Source organism: Sturnus vulgaris, chromosome 2 (genome assembly GCF_052056855.1).
Source record: "Sturnus vulgaris isolate bStuVul1 chromosome 2, bStuVul1.hap1, whole genome shotgun sequence".
Taxonomy (NCBI): Eukaryota; Metazoa; Chordata; class Aves; order Passeriformes; family Sturnidae; genus Sturnus; species Sturnus vulgaris.
In genome coordinates, this window is record NC_142244.1 from 24327183 (window position 1) to 24342003 (window position 14821).

At 44.3% G+C, this 14821-nt stretch overlaps 1 protein-coding gene across 1 annotated transcript in view; it reads left to right on the forward strand.

The window, feature by feature from the left end:
* Positions 1 to 1978: 1978 nt before the first annotated feature.
* GAP43 (growth associated protein 43) overlaps positions 1979 to 14821 on the forward strand; it is a 53882-nt gene continuing 41039 nt past the window's right edge. Inside the window, exon 1 of the mRNA XM_014878585.2 lies at positions 1979 to 2327. Coding sequence (XP_014734071.2) covers positions 2298 to 2327 — 30 coding nt within the window. The 5' untranslated portion in view covers positions 1979 to 2297. The remainder of the gene's footprint in view (positions 2328 to 14821) is intronic.

Below are 14821 nucleotides of genomic sequence, written 5' to 3' on the forward strand. Positions count from 1 at the left end.
CCCATCTCCCAAGGCCATGGGGAGCAGCCATGTGTGTTGGCAAGTGCCCACAAGCTCATGACACCCTCTCTTCGTCGTGGAGATGAGCCCCGAGAAAGTCTGGAGGCCAGGGCAGAGGCTCCTAAATCCCATAGGTGTAACTCAAAATGCCATTGCACTGGTCCTCAGTGTCTTGGCACAGTGTTGCCAGCAGAGACTTACATCACAGAGACCTCTTCCTCAAATGTGAGGTCCACTGTTTTCTACTACTGCACTTCTTACCTCTCTTCTTTTATGATTGTGCAGTTTGCCTTCTTTTTCTCTGCATGCATTTTTTTGAAGCTGAATCTGATTTTCATTACTTAATCCTTTGGTCTACTTCTGTGTCATCTAGTACTTGCAACTCTTTCCAGTTTGGTGTCTTCTGTGAATGTCATTACCATATCATCACTTTTTTTTTTCTGGTCTGTAATCCAGGACTAATGCTGTACCTTCTTGACCCCAAACGACGCTTTCTTAAATTGCATACAGATGTAGATAGCTAGCTAGATTTTCTTTGAAATGCTGTTTGCTTTTCTTAAAATAAATGGTGTACTGGGAACTGCAATGATATCATAGCAACAGGATATGATTATGTAGGCGTCTGTACTGAGGGGTATTCCAGAAACTATATCTATGTATTTATGCATTTATTTGTATAAGCATGCACGCATGTGTGAGTATTTGTGTTAATAATGTATATAGATGTAATTAAAGAGCAAAGACCTTAGTAATAACCTAAGACAATTTTTTTTCTCTTTTGCAGGCAGTTTTGTATTAAAAATAATTTAGAAGTAACTCCATGGTGTGGCAGAGAAACTGATGTAGTGACATTAGTGCTAAATAGAGAACAGCATCTGACTATGCCTCCCAGACTCAGTAAGTGAAATAAGCAAAATTTGAATTTTAGTAGATGAAATCCGAAAAATCCACCAATTAAAAAACAAAATTAACATGCTCAGCATTGTCACACTTTGGTTTAACTGTTGTCTGGGATGGTTTTTTTCACAATGACAGATACAGCTCATATATATTCTGAGAAAACATGGTGCTATAACTTTCCAGACGTGTGCTTGGGTGCGAGTGCATGTGTGCATTAATGTTCACTGGGGCTCCTGCCATTGCCGTGATCTCCTGTGCATGCAGACCCATGCACTCCTGCTCCCACACGTGCATGGGAGGTGCCTCTGTGTGTGAACATACACATTGCCTCGCAATAGTTCACAGCAATTTGCAGGCAGAGATCAATAGGCATAGAAATTACTTCGATATGGAAATTAATTGAGATCTATACGGAAGGAAAAGGGATTATTTCTGTGGGTTTGGAAGCTATTCTGTTCGGGGGAAAAAAAAAAAAAGTATTGCAGGAGTGTCATTTTCTGTGCCTGTGGAAGGTCTGTGGGATGGACTGAGGGAACAAGGGAGAAAGTTGTCCCGTTCGGTGCTGCAGGACATCACTATTCAGGGTTTATGACTATGCATACAGAGAAGACAGCACGTGCATATATGTTTGCTGGGGAGAGGGATTTTTAACAGCCATTTTAACATATTCACCAGTTCCCGTTTTGCTCGCAGCTCCCACCTACGGTACATCACCTGTGCATGGCATAATACTGCCTGCCGCGCAGTACCTCCATTCCCTCTTCTCCCCTCCGTGCCCACCCCACCCCACCCAAGCAAAGATGTATGCTTTCTTCAGGCATAAATCCCACTCCTGGGATTTATGCGTGACCAGGGGGCTTCGGCTGCGCCGGTGGGAGTAGGGCTGGGGGGTCCCCAGCCGCCCGGTGCCTCCCAGACACACCCCAGCCCACCCCACCCCTCCACAGTCCGCAGTGTCCCCTCTCCCCTATCGCCTCTATACAGTGGGAAAGTCGTTGGGTAATTGGGTCCAGATTGAAGATTTTAATTATTCATGAGACTGGCGAGGGACTTGGGGGGTGGGGGTGGCTGCCGAGGTGGGGGTGGGGTGGGGAGGTGACGAGTCAGGGAGAGCTGGCGAACAATTCTGGGAAGGGTAGGGAGGGAGGCAGGGAGAGGCAGCGTGTGCATGTGTGATGAGCAATAGCTGTGGACCTTCCAGTAGCTCCTAACTGCCCTGGTGTGTGTGCGCGTGTGCTCGTGTGTGTATGTGTGTGTGAGCGAGAGAGAGAGGGAGAGAGAGAGGGAGGGAGGGAGGGAGTGGAGAGGGTGGGGGGGGACAGATAAGAGAGAGAAGAGGAAAAGGAGAGAGGAGAAGGAAGGAAGGAAGAAGAAGGAAGGAAGGGGACAATACGATCATGCTGTGCTGTATGAGAAGAACAAAACAGGTAGAGCTTAAGATTTTTATATTTCTTTCTGTTGAGAAATCTCCCAGGCTGCTGGATGTCCGTGGGGTGCGTGTCTGCCTGAGTGTGTGAGGGGCTGGGGTAGGGGCTGGGGTAAGGGGGGAAGAAATTTCAGCTGCTTTCAGCAGAAGACTATTTTGCAATTCTTTAGCATCTTGCGACTGAAGGTTCTTTTCACACCCTGCAACGTGACTGTTTTGCCTTTCCGGGGCTGGTGATGTGGGGAAGGGGGGTGGCCTACATGCACATTTGGGGGAGCTACCAGAATCCCCCCTCTATTTTATTTTTTTTTTTTTAATCAGGGCATTTATATTGCCTAGGATTTTCTGTCTGTGGTTCTGAGGGTGTGGATGGGGCGGGGGGAGGGAGGTGGAGGGGAGTGTTGCGGCTGGCAGGAAACGTGATGAGATCTGGCTCTACCTTGGAGATAAAGGAAGCAATTCTTCATCTTATGCCAAAAAAGAACGGATGCCCAGTGAGCCTTGATCCCTGCTCAGAACGCTCTCAATTGCTCCTGTTTCTGATGAATGGGAGATGCTTTATGTGCCTGTGCTGTGAGGTGGCGTGGAGGACAGGTGTATTCATTTTTTTGTGTTACAAAAATCTGAGCAAGAATTAACCTGAAGGAATTTTTTTTCACCTCTGCTATGGTGAAAAATCCAATTAAATAATAACAAAAGCATTAGCCTAATGAGGGGGAGAGTCACCCTCTTTGCAATACCCTTCATAGTACAACCAGTTAGACAACTGTGCACCAGCTGGTAGACACAGAGGACCACGCCTCTGTTAGCTCTGAACTCGGGTAGGATAAGAGAAGCTCGCGGCGTGAACCTGTTGGAAACCCGCTCGTTTTCTTTTCTGGTACTGCCTGGCTTTTGCTATAAGGGAATTGAAATGATGAGATTTAGGTAGAGGCTAGTTTTCAGTGTCAAAATTTTTGTGTCCAAAATGATAATGAAACTAGAAAAAAAAGCTACTTAGATCATCTCCCCCTCACCCTTCCCCCTTTTATTTTGTGTGAAAGCCCAAACCTGCTCCTGATTAAGAGAGCCTTTTTGGCTGAACCTCTTGGACTTCCTTAGGAGGATACTGGATTTATGCAGTTGGAACTTTGAGGCAGGAACTGACCCTAGCTATCTTTGTAAGGCATTTTAGAAACTTCCAAAAATTACGGATTTGTAGGTAGTTACAAGGAGCTTTGGTCCTTGTTCTGAGCACAAAACTCAACTCAGACACAGCACCATACTGGCTACTTTTTTATATATGTGTAAATTTCAGTGTCTTTTACAGCGTAGCACTGCAGTATTCTGTTCACACGCTGATGTGAGTAACTACAGTTCTTGTGAACAGCACAGTGTTGAAAGAAAATTCATGTTAAAGTGTCTTTCTGAATGGAGATGTGTGTGTTAGCAAACGAAGGAGAAATTTGTAGAATAATGGGGAGGGGCAAGTGATTGGGATAGAAAGAGACCCTGCGTCATCCTATGTTTTTCCTCAGGCAGGTTTTTCAATTTTTTTTGCAATTAATAATATGCTCATTAAAATCTGGAAGGACGGGGTGAAGGGCGGGTGGGTGGGGGGAATACGTTGCAGTCAGCCAGCAGAGCACGTTCTGATGGCAAATCGGGATGAAAAGAGCAGAGGAGGAGAAGGAAGGCAGACAGGGAGGCAAAGTGACAGAGCGGTGGGCGTAGGAGCACGGCGAATTTTAAAATAAAGTAGGAGCTCTGGGAGTCAGAAGAACGCTACAGGAGAATAGGGATCATCTTGCCCGTACCGTCGCAGGCTGGGCATTAAAGCTCCTGAATGATATTCTGATGTATCTGTTCTTTACACCTCTCTGGGTTACTCCTGCCTTTTTGTGTTCTGTGGCTTTTAGGAATGCGTGGCATGCAGGTACCCCGCTCACACACAGCCCCCTCTGCGCGCTCCCGCACGAACCCGCCGCATGGCGCACACCCCTGTGCGCGTGCACGGCAGCGCGGCCCCGCTCCACGGGAACGCACGGGCACGGCGCTCCGTGCGCTCGCCCGCCCGCTCCGCATGCTGCCCCCAGCCCCGCGCCGCCACACGACCCGACTGTGCCTGCCTGAGCCTATTCGTGGATAGCGCTGGGCTCGCAGCCCAGCTGCTGCTCCTGTACCTGAACACACACCGCGGTTGCCAAACTGGCAATATAGCAGCTCGCTCGGGAAAGCTGGTGATACACCAGGGGAAGCTCTGGCTGGGAGAAGAAAAAGACCTCGGTTCTCAGCATGTGCTCCTCCTCTGTCCCCACCCAGACCTTTCACTGAGAGAAAAAGATGGAATGGGTTCTTCAGCACTGGCAGGAGTTTCCTTCCCAAAATAAAGACAGCTCTCGAATTATTTTTCAGGCGAAGTCCCAGGTGTCCCGCCTTTCTGGCAGCTAAAGAGCAAGATGTTATAATTACAGGCTTGGGCGTGGAAGAAATCTCTTCACGTTTGTGTCTAGGTGTGCCTCTGTGTGTCTGTCCTCCCACCCCTCAGAGACAAATATGTTCACACGCTCATACCTGGCAGATTATTCTTTCTTGTGGGTGCAATGCCAGTGTGAAGAGTGAAGTATTTGACTGACTGACTGTGCCCGCCCATGAGAGATGTAGGTAGCTAAGTGTTGTCATTTCTGCCTACAGTTGACTGCAGCTCTGAATCTGAGCCCACAAAATATGCAGCTGAGAGGCAGCATTACTTAAAGGCTGGGTCGAGCTATATCTGAAAACCTGAACTCAACCTTTCCCGCTAGCGAGAGATGCAGTGAGTAACATGCAGGGCTGGGCAGTGAGATAGGTGGCTAGAAATGCAAGTGTTGCATGCACTGCATGCTAGAACAGATGGACATTATGGGGGTATGTGCTCAGTATTTGATTGCATGAGTGATTAAACAATAACCCGCAAGCAGGTTTCCCCACTTGTGGGTGAGATGAGTCTCATTCATCACCAGCCATAGACGATGGCTTCCCTCCCGTTCCATCTTCCCCTCGCCTCAGCGCGGGAGAGTCAGCGGCTGCAAAGGTTTAAACCTGCCACACCCATCAAATCAAAGGAGCAAGAGGGGAGAAGAGGCAGACTGCATTTCTTCCCCCTTCCACACGAGCAGCATGAATAAACAGGGCTGTACCTCTAAAGATGCAGTTCAATGCAATTAAACAACAACAACAAAAGCAAGCAAACAAACAAAAAAACCCCAAACCAAATAAAAGAACCCCCCAAAAAACAACCAACCAACCAAACAAAAAGGCAAAAGCATTAGGGAACAGTTTCAGCAATTACAGCCAGCCAGTGAGGTGACTTGTCATTCCAGGAATTGCAGAAGTGTACAAGAAGGAGAAATGGAGAAAAAGAGAGAGGAAGATGCCTGCAGAGCTAAGGTTTTCTTGCCTCAGGATATTAAAATGTCTCAGCTTCCTTTTAGGATAACTTAATTATACTGCACGATCTAGATGTTCAAAACTTGCAAGGCATGGTCTTGCCTTTAAACACTACCGTGGACAGAGGAAAAGGGGTGTTTTAAAGGAAAGGTGTCTATCCACACCCCTCCTCCCACCACTTGCCAGCACGGTGTAAATCAGCACAGACTGCTGACTTCAGGGCAGAGGCACTTCATCTGCACCTAGGGAGAGTTTAGCCACTGCCTCTGCTTTTCTGAGAGACACTGAGCAGCTTCTGTGCTTCTTCCAGTAAACAATTTTTCCATGGAAGTTTAATTACTCCAGGTCCTCACTATTTCTCTTCCTGGAGCAATACCCCTGGGATTTCTACTGAGAAGGGTGTCTCCAGAGTAACAGCCCTCCCATGACCCTCTCCTCCACTGCCTTTGCTGACTATTAGGGACATTGATTTCTCCTAGATCACGTAATGTAGCTGTTCTTAATGGTACAGACAAGCCCCCTCCTAGGAAACTAATTGCAGGCAGAGATTCCAGTGGGAGAAGGACAGTGGTAGTGCTTAGTGGGAAAGATACCAGTCTGTGGACCCGAGTTGTCTTTGGCCACTTGCTCCTGAATTGAAGTTCCAGCAAAAACCAGTCAGGCAGTACTCACTGGTATGCAGAGGCATCCCTGCCTAGAGGGCTGCATTGAATCTTCTGTGTGACCATGCCAGGCTGGGGACACGTGTGCAACCCAAGGAACCAACATGTATTATCTGAGGACTTGTCCTGGCCTAATACTGCCTGAATGATCTCAGAGCTGCTCCTGCCTCAGGATAAGGAAATGAGCTGTAGCTCCAGGCTCTGTCCGTGCCAGGCTGAGAGGGTGAGCATCGCTTGGGGATGGGGATGAGAGGGACCCCTCTTTGGTCATGTGGCTTTGACTGACTAGAAGGAGAAAGTGCAAAGTGTTTTCACCTCAAATCCACTCCCATTTCAGGCCAGCTGTGCTGGACCCTGAGATTAGCTCAGTTGCTTAGAACATAGTGCTATGAACACCAAGGCTGTAGGATCAATCCATGGGTGGGCTACACACTTAAGTGCTGGACTTGATGATCCTTGTGGATCTCGTTGAACTCAGAATATTATCAGATTTGGATTCTGTGATGCCATCCCAGGATTATCCTGCACAGACATTCTATTTTCTTCTCCCCATTTTCCAGAGAACAGGGATTTCTCACTGCTGGGAGCTGCTAAGTTGCAATGCCTTCTTGTGCTAGTGGGAAGGTGAACAAGATCCATTAGCCCTTGCAAAATGGAAGGCAGGCTGATTGTCTTGCATGATGCAAATGAAGGATGCATATTCCTGCTTGGATTTGCTGCGCTTGTGCAGTGAGGCATGTGCTCCTCATAGTGAGTCCTGTGCTCCATGTGCTGTCCATGGCAGAGGATATGGTGCCAGAAGTGGGTTCTGCCTAATCTCTACCAAGCAGACAGGTATCTGCTGAGGGATTGGTGTATTAACAGGTAAAACAGCAGCTATAGCCTGAAGGATGCTTCTGCTTTTGGCTGAGATAATTTGAAGCAAAAGCACTAGAATCAGAGAATATTCTGAGTTGGAAGGGACCCACAAAGATCACTATGTCCAGCTTTTAAGGGAATGGTCCATATGGGATGAAGCCCACAGCCTTGGTGTTATTAGCACCATGCTCTATAAGCTGAGGCATCTGCATGGTTGTGGGAGGCTGGTAGTGCATTGCTGACTGCCGTTTGCTCAGTGCATGCACTGCTGGCCCATGCATCCTTCCTTCTGTACAACCCTCCCATTGTCCTCTTCCTGAACCTAAATGACTTGTGATTCCTTTGTTGCTTTGGGCTTCCTCCTTACACAGGGAGGGCTTTTTTTTGGATTCGAGAGTGAACAATAGCTCTGATGACAGTGCTCTAAGGACACCTGAGGATGAGAAACCTTTTGATGGCAGGTCTCTGTTTTGATGCCCTTTGGAAGTCACTATGTGTTTCCCCTGTTTGCTGTGAGTCTGACAGGTCTCAGGGGTAGATTTGGCAGCAGTCCTTACCTGTCTGCATCTAAGTTTTGAAATCCCAGAACGAAACAACTGGAACGAAACAACTGTAGCCCAGCAGCTCTACACAGAGGAATGTTAGGCTGATTAGAGGAGTTTTGTCATCCAGAAAGGCATGGTGGAAGGTACAAATGCTTGCTGGTAGAATATCTTGTTGTGGGAGTGCCAGAGCAGGTACCCAGATAAAACATCTTTCAACATCTGAAGTCCAAAATCAAAGTCTGGAATCCATCCACATTCATTTAATCTATAATTCCAAGATCCTCCTGAGCACACCAGGAGGTGACATGTAACCTCAGAGTTCTGATAGCCTCATGTGGAGAAGGTGTTTATATTTCCTTAGGGCTCTTTCTATCACCTGCAGAGTGTGTGTGTGTAAAACTTGATGGCTTTTCATGGTTGTGAGCACCACAGGCCAGTATAGAGGAATCGGTTTAGGAAGAGCTGGTTTCTCTTTCTGGCAGTGCTATTAACCTTCTTTCTGACTTGATCTAAGCATACATTCTCTGACTGTTATGGCCATCTCTGCAAGATACTTCTTTAATTTGGAAACTAAACGATTAGAGTGGGGAAAAAAAAGACAGGATTCAGAAGCCCTCAAGTGAGAGATGCTTTAGAGAGGCAAAGCTCTGCTTTATCCATTCTCAGCCACTCCTGCAGTGCTAGGATGTTTATTAGCCCCTTGAGTTCCTTTAACACAAACACATTGACTTTCTTCTCAGACCCAGGCTTTATGACAATGGACCAGAGCCTGAGAGTAGGGCTACAACTTAGTTTTCTCCCTGCTATTCACCAGAGTGGTAGCTCCTCCCTGACCACCACAGTGATCCAGCCTACAATATATTTCTGGGGTGAAGGAATAATGTAATGAAAATAATGATTTGCTTTTAAATATGGCAAAAGGAATTTGTGCTTTTGGAGTTACACTGCTCCTGCTGCCTCTGCCTGATGCTCATTCTGTCTCCTCTCCCAGTCTTCTCTGCTCCTTGCCTTCCCCCTGCCCCCTTGACCATGCAGTATTCCTGCTAGCAGCATCAGCCACTACTGTCAGAGTCTGGCTCCCTTCACCATTCTTGGCACAGGTTTCCAAAGGAACACTGGGTTCCTTCTTTGTGCTCCAGTTGCTTTTCTATCTGCCCCAGTTCTCCACTTGGGCAGAGTTGCAGCTGACACAAATGAGCATCTCTAGACAGAGACAGCAAAGTGGTGCATCTTCACTTCTCACTTTAGTGTTGGCTTAGGCAAAAGGTTGCCCAGCCACAGCAGCAGCTGGGAAGTGTATGGCTGCAACAGGAGCAGTGCATGCAGTACAAACTAGTATCAGCATTCCTGCTTTCCTGGTGGTCCATGCTCCTTCCAGATTTGTCCCTTGGCTTCTGATGCCACTGTTGGATGGCAGGCTGTGTTACAGCTGTCTTGTTGGCCCAAGACAGGATGTCCTGAACCTGTCAACCAGGGATGGTTGTCATTTATGTCTCAAAAGGGAAGGCAGGATGTACTTACAGTCTCTTAAATTATGACCAATAAATGTCAGTCCCCTTCATTACTCATCTTGCATCAGAAGTTTCTTGAATTAATTCCAGCCATAATCACAGTATATCTCTATTTATAGAAAGCTGGGACATCTCACAATATTTAGGCGTTCTCTCTGGAGGATACACCTTTCTGTAAGAGCTGATAATTAGTAAAGCTAAGAAGCTCCAAAAGAATCTCACTTATTTGGTTTGAATGGCCCTAAAATTCCGGAGTGCAGGGGAGTGTGTTTGGATCTGAACCCCACTCTGAAGCTAGTTTTATTCCACCCTTCCCATAATTGCCTAGAACTGCTACTGTGTTCTCAGGAACTTCAGAGTTTTTATGAATTGAGATGATTTCTAATAATTGGTAATATACAGAATAATTTACAGTTCTGATTATCATTATAAATGTTAAGACTTGTCAATTAGCATTCAGTTCATCAGACTATTGAGTGGAGTCTAATCCATTTATTTTATTAGCAGCATCCAATGACCTTATAAATCTGCAATGTTAAGTACTCCAGGGTGTGCAGGTTGGGCACCATGGTACTATGCTATGCTCTTTTGCAGAAGAGGCCAGTCATTTATATTAATTCAGATTGAAACCAGCAGGATGTAAACCACCATGATTTTGAGCTGACCATTGTTCTCCTTGTATCATTCCACCTTCTGTCAGCCCACAGCTTTAGGAGTAAGGCATTCAAAGTGGATTTATAAATAATTTAATAAAAAGTCTAGGTTTGGAAGGGTAGATATAAAGAAACAGGTGCCAGTTGCCTATTTGCTGACAGTAAAATTGCAGCCCTTTGGTTTCACATAAGAGTGAAATCCACTGCTGGAAATCACCCACTGAGCAAATGCAAGGAGGGCATCATGTGTTTGGCTGTGCCTGAGAGAAGTGGTCAAGCTGGGAGACAGTACTGAAATGATAGGGAACTGAGGCAAAGGGGCTTTCAGAAGTTTGGTCCAGTAAGCTGGACCAAAAGTTTACCCCCAGCAGGGACACTTCACTGTGTTCCTTAGAATTGTGAACTTTCACTTTGCCTAGTGTTAACAGTTTAATTCTTAGCTTGTTATGTTGGAGAAGTCAGACTGGCAGCTTGCAGCAACCTGGATTTCACAGGCTGAGATGATTCTGTCAGACTGGAGATTTTGCCTGATCAAAGATGAAACACTGTGGGTTTAATCCTTCCTGCATTTACGTTTCCCATGGAAAACCCAAGACAATTTCAAGTCCTACATAGAGTTCTGAGGACTGACAACTGCAATTGATGTTTAATGTTGACTGTTAAAATTTCAGTCAAAATCATTATAGGGATTCAACCAGTCCTGCCTAAAACACAGGACTGGCAAATGGCCTTTCCCTTGTGTACTAAATTCCACTCAGAATACCAGCTAGAAGAGAGAAAATCCTAAGAAAAGGACAAATGGAGCAAGGAAAAGAAGATCTCCCCCTCAAAATAACTGAAGAACTGAAGCCAGCTGAAATCTCCATGAAGTAAACAGAAGTTGGATAACTTCCAGAGGATAGTTAGTAAAGTTAATATGTGAAACAATGCTTGAAGTTCACTCTTACATGGTGAAAGTGGATATGCAGCTAAAAGAGCCCTCCATTATGATGCCAGCATACAAGATTCTGTAGAAGATGAAAAAAAAAAAACCCAAACCACCAAACAAACAAACAACAACAAAAAGAACAACAAGAAAGCCCCAACCAACCACTCAACCAAACAAACAAAAAAACCGAAGACAAATTAGTGAAAAATTACCCCAATGCGTCAAGGTCTCTTAGGAAAACTTCTTTTAAAGAAAATAGCATATTTTCTTTTAAAGTTCCGTTAATTCTTACCTATATTCATTGCTTTGAGTGGTATGATTCCAAAAATCAGGAAGAGATACCATGAGATAATGCCTTTCCTTGTAGAATTTAATTACTTTTTAATCAGGGTGTGACTGTCAAGACTCTGAAATGTCTCACAGTATTGTACCATTGTTCTGAAATGAGAAATAAGGGATTGTTCCAAACTGAGGTACGTTCTTACAGGTGTCTGTCATAGCCTGTAGAACTTTAGAGCTTCCTTCCTTTCTAAGTGTGGAGGTGCCTAAAGTCCTCAGACAATTACACTTATAACTGTTAAGTCTCCATAGCATTCAGAGGTTGTTTACTGGCATGCCTAGATGATCTTTTTGTAAGCCATAATCAGCTCAATACACAGACAAAATAATAATTGAGCCTGAGCAAGATAGTGAAATAATATCATCCTGACTCTCTCTGTTTGTGATGCTCATGGAGCAGAGGGGAGAGCTGTGGTTGAAGCTTTACATCAAGCATTGTCAATAAGGCTAAAGCATTTTATGCCCATTTTGCATATCTTCACTAACGTGTTCAACTGCAAGTTGATGGCCAAAAGAGGTAAGAGGAGCCACAAAAGAGGAAGATCAGGATCTAGGAAAATGGCAGAACAAATCAGGATGTACTGATGTAAGATGGTTCTTTCAAGTCATCCTAGCTTATTAAAAAGGTGAGGGAAGCAATCTCTGAACCATAAGCTTTGAATGCTTTGAAGACTCATGAGGCCTGAATGAGGTGTCAGAAGGCTGAAAATAAGAAGATAAGAAATTGCAGACTACCCAGTTTAACTTCATTCCTGGAGAAGAAAAAGATGGTGGAAATAATCAAATAAAAGAGATTATTAGAAGCCAGCACAGATCTGTCAAGCACAGATCACGTCAAACTAATTTAGCTTTCTTCTGTAACAAGCCTTGTGGATACAGAGGAAGTAGTTGTCATACCTTGTCATTTGTGAGGATTTTGACATTATCTCACAGTCTTTTATCATAAATGAAGCAAAGAAACATGTTCCAAAGAAAGGCTTTATAGCAGGGATGCAGAACTGGTGAAGATAATTCTACTCAATGAACAATTCTCACTGATTTCCTGTTGAAACAGAAAACTATTGAGCAGGTTGCCACAAGCTTGTGCTGTGGTCTACTAGTGCTTCATATTTTCATTAAATACATTGTACTTTATAATTTTAACCTGGATAACTGTCTAGAGGAAGTGTTTTATAAAATCTACAGATGGCATAAACCAGCTGTGGTGAGCGGGGGGAAACCACTGTAATTCAAGAAAGGCTTGTCAAACCAGCGACCTGGTTTGAACAGCATCAGAGTGAATGTGAAGTGCTCTCCATGGGGATGATTAATAAATTACAGCCAGTTCTACATGGGAGACCACAGGCTGTCCTTCAGGAGGGGAGATAGGGTCTCTAGAGGACCACAAGTTCAGTGTTAGGCTAGAATGTCATCCTGTTGCCGAGAAGGGGAACACCATTTTACCAGGCTGTGCAAGTGGGAGCACAGGCTGTCAGAAACATCTCATAAGCCTTCAGCTCTGATGTGCACTTGTAGGACTCAGCTGAAATGTCCTACCTTAGTTCTGTACTGCACTCTGAGGAAGTGTGGTCCAATGAGAGGATGTAGACTGGGATAGTGAGAATTGCTTGAGGTCAATGGAGAAAAGACTGAAATAATTAGGGTTGTTTAACCTAAAAGGAATAAGGCCAAGAATGGTTCAGATGCTAGTCTGGCAACTGAAAGAAACTGTTCCTCCTGCCCATGATGTATAAAACTAGGAGTAATGGTCTTTAAAGAGGTGTCCAAAAAGATTGTGATGCACTGTGATATACTGAGTAAACTGTGGCAGGTTCAATCACTGAAGGGCTGCAGGAAGTACCTCTGGACCAGAGGATGGACTAAATGGTCTCTTGTGCTTTTTCAACAATATTTCATATTATTATTATCAAATATTCACTGAAGCAGAAACTGGACCCTGTCTGTCCTCTTGGAGGACTGTGCTTAACCAGTAGGATATAAAGTGATATTTACTTCTGTGGCCTGATGATTATTGAATTCTTCCATGGAAAAAGCCAAGGAACTTAAGCAGGAAAAGCTGGAAGCAGCTTGCTGTAAACAGTCTTTTGTAGGAGGGAGGTAAGGCATGAGATCTTTCAGGTACAGTAGAGAGTTGAACCACCATCTTCCATAATTTGAAGAAGCTAGTGTGTCCACTGAGATACTGAATAAATACCTATCTACTAAATGCTGTTAGAGTGGAACTGGAGTTGTTCCTTTCAGTGCAGGGGTTCAGGGCTTGGATCCAAATCAGAAGATACCTCCCTAATAACCTGAGCAAGATGCCTAAACCCAGACTGTTTAGATGTCACTATGTCTTCAGCTTTTGTTATAGGCAGGTTCAAAAGGCATTCACTTGCTGTATTATGGTACTAAGCTGCCCAGTTCTACCATATTTTCTAATGGACTTAAGGCTATGGTTTCAGCAAGACATCTCACCTTTTTCCTAGTTTCCTAGCTTCCTTAGCTCCAACATCCATCTCCTGAACACAAACATCTGCTGGAACTCCACACCGAGGTGCCCTTTTCATCATCTTCATGGGAGAATAATTACAAGAGAGTTATCAATTGGTGCCTGCTTCTACCTGACATGAATTGTCTCAAAGCATTTGTTTGGCAGGCACTCAGAAATTCCCAACTGGATTGCTGTACTCCTACTAGAAGTCTCCTTCAGTGCTTAATCCCCTCTGCTGCCATTATGATGTGTCCTGGTGGTTGCTGGGAATATAGAATAAAATATACTGAAATATAATTCACCTTCTCTGGATGTATTCTCATGCAGCAGAAGAGCTATTGCTGCATGGGAATATAGAAGAACTAAATCTGATCTGTGGTATCTTCCAATATCTCATGCTAAATCCATATAACCCTTAGGAAGATATCCTTTGTTTATTCCTGAGTCTTTTCACAACACAAGAGGAGGAACAAGACACCCTGCCTACAGTCAGGATTACCCAGCTTCTGGGAGATGAGGTAAATTGTAATAGTCAAAGACAATCTTTTCGTCTACATCAAACTTTGATGAGCTTTCCCTGTTTGGACAAGAATTTTCTTGGTAAGAGTCTTCTTCAAATAGACATTGTGGTTTTTAAATTTATTTGTCTGTTGAGATTAGAGGAATAAAGCTTTGAAAGTGCAAAGAATTTTGCAACCATTTAATAGGTAACATTTGCACCTTTATAATACAAAGGAGGAGAATGTTATGATTTCAAATGATGATATTTCCTATTTTCTCCCTTTTTAGTTTACATTTAAAAGATTAAACACCTTTATTAAGCATACATTTAGTTTTCAAAGTCAAACATTTAGTATACAGAAAATTAATTAAAAGGGTTGCCTATCCATCTTTAACTTGTCTTCTCTCATCAATAGACATAAAAATGTGGTTCTTAATTATAAGATCAAACGCTGGTACCTTTTTTTTAACAGGATCCCTGTCTCATTCAGTGCACAGAATGGAATCTACTTAGGGAGTGAATGGGTTTTGCCATAAACTAAGCTGATTTCTATAGGTCTCCTGTTTCATTTACTGCTGGTGATGAAGGTTATGCATTGAATTGGCCAGGGGGCTGT